The sequence below is a fragment of the Lathyrus oleraceus genome, chromosome 1 (genome assembly GCF_024323335.1).
Source record: "Lathyrus oleraceus cultivar Zhongwan6 chromosome 1, CAAS_Psat_ZW6_1.0, whole genome shotgun sequence".
In the NCBI taxonomy this organism is placed as follows: domain Eukaryota; kingdom Viridiplantae; phylum Streptophyta; class Magnoliopsida; order Fabales; family Fabaceae; genus Lathyrus; species Lathyrus oleraceus.
In genome coordinates this window covers 16675861-16686561 of record NC_066579.1, presented here as the reverse complement: position 1 = coordinate 16686561, position 10701 = coordinate 16675861, and the positions used below count along the sequence as shown (strand labels likewise).

At 31.1% G+C, this 10701-nt stretch overlaps 1 protein-coding gene across 1 annotated transcript; it reads left to right on the top strand.

The window, feature by feature from the left end:
• Positions 1 to 4195: 4195 nt before the first annotated feature.
• On the top strand, positions 4196 to 5784 carry LOC127129818 (uncharacterized). The gene is made up of 2 exons (XM_051058963.1): positions 4196 to 4532; positions 5053 to 5784. The coding sequence occupies exons 1-2, from the start codon at positions 4323 to 4325 to the stop codon at positions 5575 to 5577; spliced, it is 735 nt and encodes a 244-aa protein (XP_050914920.1). The 5' UTR covers positions 4196 to 4322; the 3' UTR covers positions 5578 to 5784.
• The last annotated feature ends 4917 nt before the right edge of the window (positions 5785 to 10701 follow it).

Sequence of the window (10701 nt, the reverse complement as noted above, 5' to 3'; positions counted from 1 at the left end):
ATTTTGAGTGTGTCTTTGATTGTGGGTAGTTCAGGAATGGAGTTGTCGGGGCTGTCTAATTCTATAGGTACTTCTTAACTCTTGGCTTTCATTTTCTTCTCATTCATGATCTCAAACTTCATTGATGGTAAGACAGATTTTCCAACTTTTATTGTCTCTTCATTGAATTCTTCATCTCCAAAGTTGTATCTTATTTCTTATAGAATTTTTGTGACTAGGTTCCATACAGGAGGTACACTTATTCTTTCTTCTTCTCCATCATGTAGTCAATTACTTATTGTTCCCAACTTATCTTAACTTTTTTTCTATTAGCCATGTTGTTTATGTATCAGGTTGGGTTATGAGGCTGAAGTTGCTTTTCATTGGAAAAAGTATGTGATTGATCATGTAGTGAGTCATATGACTCTCGGGGTGAATTAATATATTTGTGAAGTGATAGTCTATGTATGATGATGGTTCTTCATAATAAAGGATTTAGCTAGTACCCCAACCCCAAACTTATTATTTTTCTTTCGTTTTTCTTTTTGACCAATTTCTTTAATACCCCAACCCCAAACTTATTCGTTGCTAACTTCCAATAACAACCCCAAACTTATTCTTTTGCAATCAACTAAGAAAATAAAAATTTGTACCTCACTCTAAAGAGGGTGACAATATTTAATCTTTCAAGTCAATGGCTATATAATATGGCTATGTCACCAAAAGAAAGGTTTTAGGCTCAAAGGGGTTAAACAATGAATATCATCATATTAAAATAGAATGGCTCAAAAAGTCTCAGAGTTTTCACAAATAAATACATCAGAGTGTATTTATCAAGTCAATAGACTCAAAATCATAAAAACTGCAAATTTTAGAAAATGACCAATGCATGGATACTCTCATAAGAAGGAAAAATAAACAATGGAAAATATTTTACTCAAACCATACTAGCCGAGGTATCTGGAGGTTGATTACAAGTGTTCGATTTCTCTTTTCTTTATAAACCTTCAATTTGCAAGGGGACATCATTGTTGATTTCTTTCATTCTTTCTTTTTCTGGTGATTTTTTATTTTCTTTTTCATGATGGCACTGGTAAGATAGCAAATTAAAATTGAAAGAAAACAATAGTAAACAAATTCATTAATTTCAAGCAAAGAAAAGTATAAGTGGAATAACTTTCATGAAAATTAGCTAGTACTCTTCCTTGGATTATATTTATAAAAAAAGGGAAATAACTGAAATAAACTAAAAATGAAAACTGAAAAATGATGGGTTGCCCCCCATTAAGCGTTTCTTTAAGGTACTAAGATTGTTCATTTGCTTCTCTATTAATACGACATATATGACACAAAAAGAACATCATCGTTCTTCTTCCTTTTGTTTGTTAGGGACCCCGTATACTTGAGATATTAATGATGTTTCTTCCATATCTTTTTTATTTTAATGGTAACGAACAAGACATAAATGGTATATAATACTTTATCTATTTCTTCTCTTCCATCTTCCTTATTGCTACAATAGCTTTTAGGAAAATTATTTGGTTGAAGATGTTCATGTTGAATATCTATGTCTAAACAAAATTTTTCATTTGAAACTTCATCCACAACCAGATCATCCTCTATTTGAATTCTTGTTCTTTTCCCAAATCTATTTTTCTCTTTAATTTCTTCTATTCTTGATTCAATTATTTTGTTCGGTGTCTTGAATTTTTCTTCTTCTTTCTCTTTTTTAACTCCTCTCTCCTCGACCAATTCCCATTTATTTTTGATTTCCTTCTCAACTTCGTCATCCTTAAGATTATTCAACATATTCACATCAGACTCTCCACTTGCCTCAGCTACCGATGGTTTAGATATTTTCCCCATGTGATTCTTTCAGGATGCTATTATGTTCTTGCTAGGTTCTTCTATGCTCTTGTAACTTGTTTCCCAGTTGCGTTGAGCCGACATAAATTCATTCAAAGTCTTGTTTATAAGGGATGATGCCCTTGGCGGTGAATCTTGATAAGCTTCTTGGTTAAAATTTTGAATTTGATTGTGACTCTAGGTAACACTTGAATGATCATCCTACTATGGATTAAAGGTGTTGAAGTAACGGTTTGACTCTTGATAGTGTCATGTATAATTTGTTTCTTCAACGTATGGTACACAATAATCATTGGCATGACCTCCACCACATAAATCACACCATAGACCATAATTGCTTTAACATTTGCTTGAAATGAAGTATAGACAGTCAACTGCTTTGATAACGCTTCAAGTTGTGCTAATAGAGTAAGTTGTGCTAATAGAGTAAGTTGTTTGGTATTTTAGAAAACCATGTCAGAATTGCACGTTGAGCTGAAGCTAACAATTATAGCTTTACGAAACTCGCGGTAGGATCCTAGTGTGCTACCACTATGAGTGTTCATGGGTGTGGATCGACCCACGAACCCGCTGACTCAAACCGAACCAACCCATAGATTATCCAAACTCATTCATTTACGGGTATACACAACCCAAACCATAACAACCCGTATAGTTTTGGTTCGGATATTGGGTTTGAGTTTTGCAACCCGCATACCCGTTGACCCAACTCATTGATGTGACCTTAGTAATTTCTTATTATTTTTATTATTATTTTAAATAAAAATAGAGATTAATTGTTATGCACTGTCAGTGTAAAAAGTTTTACACTGTCAATACATCACAATCATCCGTTTGTATTACTTTTAAAATGGTTAAAATAAAAGTCAAACATTTCAAATAAATCAATGGTTGTGATTAACTGAAAGTGTAAAAAATCTTTATATTGTCAGTGTATATCAATTAAATTCATAAAAATATATAATTAATATCTCACTAATAACCTTAATTTTTCCAAAAAAGTTTTAATTTCCACCAATAATACTATTAGACCAATAAGTTTACGTAATTATAAGATTAAATATTGTTTCTTCTTTTCTTTTGTATTTTCATCTTATTGTTTAATTTTATATTATTATCACGTGTTATGTCGTGCTGATGAATTTTATTAAATATTATATGATGTGTTTCATTGAATTTGAATGTTATAAATAAATATGATTGTATTGGACTGTGTTATATATTTTCTAAACTAACAAAAAGAATCGTAAGAAAATATATTTTATTTGAAACATACTAGTAACCCTCAAACTCAACCCAACTCAACTCATAATTTTAACAATAAAATTGTAGGTTGAACGAAAAACTCAATCCATTAAAATTTGAACGAGTTGGATAACAGATTAAGACAAATTCAATCCAACCTGTCTCATGTACATCCTAACTATAGCATTACCCAACAAACACTTTGACATTCTTCTACTCCCATCTTAATAAAAATTCTATCAACAACTAAAACTAATTATTTCTTATTTAAATGATAAACATTTAAAACAATACAATTAAAATTCTTAATTCTCTCGACTTAACTAACAAGATCTATATTAACGGATGGATGTAGTATTAATGAGTAATTAATTTTAATAATTACTAACTACTTATCCTCAACCACTTGATGTATTTATTCTACGAAAATGTTCCATTTAGTCTATAAAATTAGGTGAGAATTAACAATAAGCAAGAACAAAGAAACTACTAGTGGTCCAAAGCATTGGTGGAGCACTGGAGCCTAGTGCCTAAGTATGTATAACTTCCAAGACTTTGGTACGTGTCAAATCTGTATTCTACCAAAATTTATTATCAACTTAATAACAAAAATCTAACGTCATGCATTCACAGGGTCCAAACTTCATTTATGAGCTTTAAACCATTAAAAGTTAAAGATTCATTTTCAATAAATTTTTTTATTATTATAGAATAAATACAATACCTATGAATTTATGACCATTATATTATTACCCCTATGAATTATTAAAAGTATATATTTTTATATAAAAGAAATTACCAAATTAAGATACCAAAATTTGTCTACTACTATTCCATGCATTAAATGCTACCATTACTTACATGCCACCCCTTTTTTGAATTCTCTTCCCACTCCTCTCCACTACCCTATTAAATAAATACCCATCGACAATAAATGAAACATTTAATTAAATTATTATTAATTTTAAAATTCAAAATCACGAAGCCATTAAAATAACTCAATTTATTAGAATTTAATTAATTAAATTCGATAACATACTCCATCTTTTTTTTTTCTTATGTGCATTAATTTTTACTATAACGTACCATCTATCTTTATTGGCATATATAAATCTCTCACAGTCACACACACGAAGGACACAGACTTTTCTCTTTCTCATCTTCATCTCTCTCTGGTTTCTCTCTCTAGAAAGTTTCTCTCTCTAGAACTATTTGAAAAACGAAACTAAGCAATGGCTGCTGAAGTTAGTTCTCTAATTCGTGTTCTTGGTGGTGGTGGATACAAAGATGAACAACATCGGACGGTGGGAAATGAATCTCACGGTGAGAAATCAACGGCTCTGATTACAAGAGACTTACTCGGTGGGTCCTCCAATGAATCCCAAGAATTGGATCTTGATTTACAGGTTCCTAGTGGCTGGGAAAAACGTCTTGACCTTCAGGTTTGTTATAAACTTTATAACTATTTTTTATTTTTTAATCGATAGATGAATTGATAATAACTATTAAAATTATTAAATAATCATAAATATTAGGGTTCGAATCCTGATTATAGCGTGTCAGTAATAATATCTTTTCAGTTTGACATTTTAAGTGTTTTTTTTTTAAATATTTTTTTTGTAAAATTTGTTTTTCTTGCTTGAGAACCGGATTTATGAACTATAAGAAAAATCTTGGTAAGGAAGTTTTGTTAAACTTTTTTTAAAATTGTTGTTTTAAAATAAGAAAAAAGTTAAAATTCTTTTTTTGGCTCGGTTAAAACTTTTGCATTTTAATGTAACAGCAGGTCTGCAGTTACTCTAATTATCTTCCTGTACTCTGTATTTATTTCTCATAAATTTTATCATAAAGCTGAATTTAAATTCTGCAGATTTTTTTTATAATAAGTTAACTATACTTTATTATACAATTCATGATTAATTTGCTGATTAGTGTTAAATATTTTTTCTCTATTTTTTTCAGTCGGGGAAAGTATATATTCAAAGGTGTAACACATTACCCTCTTCACCAATTTCTGAAACGAAACCAACAACTCCAAAATTTCAAGACCTAAATTTTCCATCAACGCAATCAAATGTTGCGTTGAATCTCTTTGATGAAACGAGTTTAGACTTAAAACTCGTTTCATCTACTTTACCATCAAACAATTATCAAAGTGTGTGCACACTTGACAAAGTGAAATCCGCTCTAGAAAGAGCTGAGAAGGAACCATTACGGAAAAGAGCATCATTTTTGAAGTCTTCGATTTCAGCAACATCGCCTTCATCGTATTCATCTTCTTCATCGTCAATTCGAGAAACAACAAATCATCATGAAGAAGAGCAAAGCGAAGAGAAAATGGTGTCGTCACCAATGGCTGCAGGGTGTCCCGGTTGTTTGTCCTATGTTTTGATAATGAAGAATAATCCTAAGTGTCCTAGGTGTAATTCAGTTGTTCCAATTCCAATCATGAAGAAACCTAGGATTGATCTTAATATTTCGATTTGATTAATGGTTAATTAAGGATAATTGGTAATAGTTATTACCTACATTTTTATTATAATTTTTTTCTTTGCTTTTTTGTAAATTGAATGATAGATAATTAAATTTAGGTGGTTTAAGGATAGGATCAATTTTAAGGGATGTTGGCCAGAGTTTATGTAAATTGAAAAGTTACTGCCATTTTACTAGAGAATCTAATGGAATTTTTGTTCACTTTCTACTTTAAAATTAGATACCTTCTCTGATTTTTGTTATAATAATTTTTTAAAATTTATCCAATGATTGGTTTATATATAATTAAACTTAATACCTTCTCTGATTTTTGTTATTAATTTTTTATTAAACTAAAATAATTTTCAGTTTTTTTATGTTTAAATTAAAAACTTAAATTCTTACTAAGCTAACATAATTTTGTACCAGTATTTTGTATTGAAAGATTTTAGCATGAAAAATAATTTTCTCAACATATTATATGTTTTTTTTATTTAAATGTTTATTTTTAAAATGTTATTAGTTTTTATTATTTTATTTAAATTTTTTATTATTAAAATCTTTAAAAAAATCACTTAAATATAAAGCTATATCAATTGATTTTTCATACAAATTACTTTTGAGCTTTTTTTATGATTTATTATTCATTATTATCTACTAGATATCAAAATTAATTTTTCTATTTATTAAAAATAAATTTAACAAAAGTATTAATTTTTTTATTAAAATACAAAAAAAGATTTTTTTAAAACTATATATATATATATATATATATATATATATATATATATATATATATATATATATATATATATATATATATATATATATATATATATATATATATATATTCTAATCTAAAATAGGTAAATTTGTTTACCAAAAAGTTATAAAGTGTAATTGTTTACAACTATTCTAGAAATAAATAAGTTAAACACCTGATAACATTCTTTGTATTTAATGTTATATATAATTTCAACTATTCTATATATAGTATATAAAACTTCATATTTTCAATCTCGAAATAATGATACTTTGTTATATGAATACAATTCAATTGGTAGTTCACTTATAATTAGTAAAATGAGGTATTAAATTTGCTTACCAATTCTTTTAAAGAAAAATAAAGTTGCTTAGTATGTGTAAAATAATCTTGAAAGAGTAGTAGACGAAGAGTATATTGGTATAAAAGTTGAAATTTAAAATCTCATTAATTGACATTTACATTTCAATTGTTTTTATTGCTACCTACAATTTTTATTGCTACTTACAAAAGAATTTATGAAGTTTTATTGAGACTCTTTGGTTTTAGGCCACATTCCAAGTCCAGATATAAATGCGTTAACAGTATTAATGAATCACAATTTTTTTTTTCTTCATTGCATTAATGAATAACGTTATGGGTCTAGAAACGTGTCTACATTTAACTTTGATTATCTTCTATTAAATGTTTGAAATTATTTAAACGCGGAAGTTTAATTGTTATTTAAACTTTTGATTTGACTAAATACTTTGCTTTAAAACAATTGATTGAGAAATGTTTAAACGGGGAGTATCATTAAAGTAAATTACGATTTAATGTAATTAAAAATATAAATTATATTATTAATTTTATTAATTTTCTCTCTCACAAAAAATATCATATTTGAATAACGTTTATTCTTAAAAAGATAGATGTTGATTTTCATACTACAATTAATATCATTTTTTAAATATCTTTAATAAATAAATAAAAATATTCAATAAATAAAATAAAATTATTATTTATTAAAATATTTATTGTAGATCGTAAAAAATATAAATTAGGAGTATGTTAATAAATAATTAATCTGAAAATTAAAGAAAATCTAACATAAAAATAAAGAAATAGCTCCAAAAAGAAATTTTGTTTTAAAATCGATTTAGTAATATTTACATAATATTTAAAATATTATGATAAAGAAATATTATGGTAGAATAGGTTTCTGAGTCTTAGGATACGTTTGTCCTTTTGAATTCAGTTTTGAACCTATCCAATCTTCCTTTCCTCTTTTATGAAGATGTCGATGCTGGTGTGAAAGAAAATAGTTGGTATGCAGACGGGCTTTTTTCTGGGGGTGGTTTCAAATGAAGGGTAAAGGTTCCTAAGGTTAAGTGGGTGGATGTGTGGAATGACAAAAAGTCAGGTGGTTTAAGGGTTAAGAATTTGAGGCAAGTTAACTTGGTCCTTTATGAGTAAGTGGCCCTGAAGGCTTCTCGTTGACGAACCTTCGTTGTGGATGGATATTATATTTTAGAGGTATGATTCCTTTGTGGTAAAGTATCACCTCGGGGAGGGGGTGTTGATGAGGGATTCATATTAATGGAGAGGTGTTTCTCTCATCGACTCCAAGCATACGTGGATTCGTCTAACTAGGTTATATACTATATTATGAAAGTGGTTGTGAATGGTCCGCAGACCTGATTTTGGGATGATATGTGGATTAGGTCACTACTATTGTGTGTTCCTTTCGAGAGGTTGTTTCTTGTCTCTGAGCAGAAATACCAGGTTGTGGGTAGGATAGGGAACATAATTGGGGAATGTTTGGGTATAAGATTTTAGTTAGAGGCAACATGTTTGTTCGGGAGGTTGTGCTTCTAGAGGTTTTGGTTGTCTCCATTAAGGGAGTGGTCAAATCGAATCAAGAGGATGTTTGTGTTTGGAATCTTGTTCTAATGGGAATTTTTTAGTAAAGTTTGCCTATGATTCTCCCCCCAGCTTGCGGATGGGTGAGAGTAAGTCGAATCAGGTGATTTAGGGGTTGGCTTCCTGCTAGGCCAATTGAGCACCTTCTAAATTTGTTGTGTTATATTGGAAGATGTTGTAGGATAGGTTAGCGGCTAGAAAAAACCTTGGTAGGCATCAAATTTTATAGGTTGATTATGGGGTGGATTGTGCGTTACTCTTAGGCCATGTAGAGTTAATGGGTCACTTGTTCATTCTTTGTCTCAAAATATCTCATTTGTACTTTTTGTGTGTGTCAAAATAGTTTTCCAATTACAATATTAATATAATATTATACATTATGGATATTTATTTTAGAATAGATCACACCCTTTTCAAGTTTGGGCCAGACTCTGGACCCGAACATGGAGCAGCCATCTTGGAAGGCATATAACAAGTTATATATGTTAGTGGAACGGGTAGGACATATATCGACCCAACTCTAGTATGGGTCAATCTACGGTCCAGATATGACTGAGGTACACATTTATGAAGAATTATGAATACAATATGCGAGTATCCCATCCATCAAAGCTTGATTCCCAATCATCATTGAGAGGTAATGATTAACACAATCAATCATAGTAAATGTCCTTAATTAGGCCTTCCTGGGAGATAGGTTGAAACCACTATCTATGGCAAGGAGCACAAGAGGATGTTTCGTTCACATTTTTCAATTAAAGAGAAAATTGTGACTCCTACTGGCTCTTTTTTAGTAGGGTTATCACTCAGTGTATATTGGTGTACATTTGGCCCCGGCAGTAGGGTCCAATAAAATTTTCCTAGACCGCGCGACTTTTTGAGCATCCATTCCTATAATTGCACGATAACGAGGGAGGTCACAAGCAACAACAATCATGGAATCAAGGCTACCATTGCGAAGATGGTTTTCGACATGGAGGGATTACATTGCCATATTAAAGCATTACAAGTCAATGTTCGAGACCTATAACAACAACAATAACTTCTGGTAGAGAATGAAGAAGAAGAACGCGTGGATTCACAACCTTTGGCGGTAGAAATTTGGGACACCCCAATCCCATACAATTTCAAGTTGCCTTCTTTGATATCGTTTTGGGGGGAAAATTACCACCAGAGCATATGAGTGCCATCAAATTCACACTGATGGCGGGAACGTTGAAAGAGGAAGCCCTCTATTGGTACATGAGCCTTTATAGGTTATCCATAACCAACTACCAAAAGATACACTAGTTTTTTTCCAACAAACACATAAAAGTATCCACCACGAGTCTTTTTTATGTCTGCCAAGATTGTTTCGAGTCATTACATAAATACTTAGATCACTTCAATGAAGAAACCGTCAAGGTCTTTCATCCAAACCAAGAGATGCTCTTAAGGGCTTTTCAGATAATGGTCTCAAGACAGAACACTTCAACGAGTTTTGGCGCATTCAGTGTCCTCAATGGAAGAAATCATGGCTAGTGTGTAAAGCTACATAAAAGGGGAGGGGATCAATGTCTAGAAGAGAAGGGTTATGAAAAGGAGTGAGGAGTTGGAAAATCGGAGACAAGCAAAGAGAGAAGGCATCAAAATACAATATTGGTTCGTGATAGAGTGGCCTTCAAGTTTTCCCGAAATCCTTTGGAACACTTCACACCATTTAACACAAGGCGAGATGGGATTCTGCATGATGTCTATCACATAAAGATCATCCCCGATCCTACCCTCCCAAAGGAGATTCCATGGGAAATGATCTGAATAAGTGATGTACGTACCATAGAATATGGGGCCACCACATAGACAATTGCCATCATTTAAGATAGGAGTTTTAAGGATTGATCCAAATAGGTTGCCTGTAAAAGTATGTGCATGGAAGAGCCCAAAGCTCAGACAAAAGAGTTGTACCGAGTAGAGAAGCCAAGGAAAAACTCCACCGCCTAGTAGAGATTGGAGCGTCAAATAAGGTCATGAGCCCGACATAACACTCCATATTTTGAACACAATTGTTGGAGGATTCATATGAGGCAAAAAATCTAGCTTATCCTAAAAGAAATATGCCTGATTGGTAGAGCACATCATGAGCTCCCCTCCTTTGTAGAGGGAGACCCTGGTACCAGATGTCAACTTTTCCCACAAATATGTAAAGGGTGTAATTCCTCTTGAAGATGACCCAATGGTGATCAATAATAAAATTCAAGATTGGATCGTGAAGAGAGTTTTGATCAATTTTGACAGCTCAACATACATCTTCTATTTGGACACATTCAAAGGTTTGAAGATAGACCCCAAGCTCCTTCAACCTTTATAGGGATCATTGGTTGGTTTTTTAGGAGAACGAGTTCAAGTTTGGGGTTATGTCACCATCTATACCTTGTTTGGAAAATGAGGAAGTGTAAATATTGTAAAGTGTGGTACATGGTAGTAAATGTGTTATC

Bases quoted from the DNA above. Each gene is read 5' to 3' on its own strand.
- LOC127129818 (XM_051058963.1), top strand. From the start codon at position 4,323: ATGGCTGCTGAAGTTAGTTCTCTAATTCGTGTTCTTGGTGGTGGTGGA. The intron at 4,533-5,052 runs GTTTGTTATAAA...TATTTTTTTCAG, and splicing joins AAAAACGTCTTGACCTTCAG to TCGGGGAAAGTATATATTCA.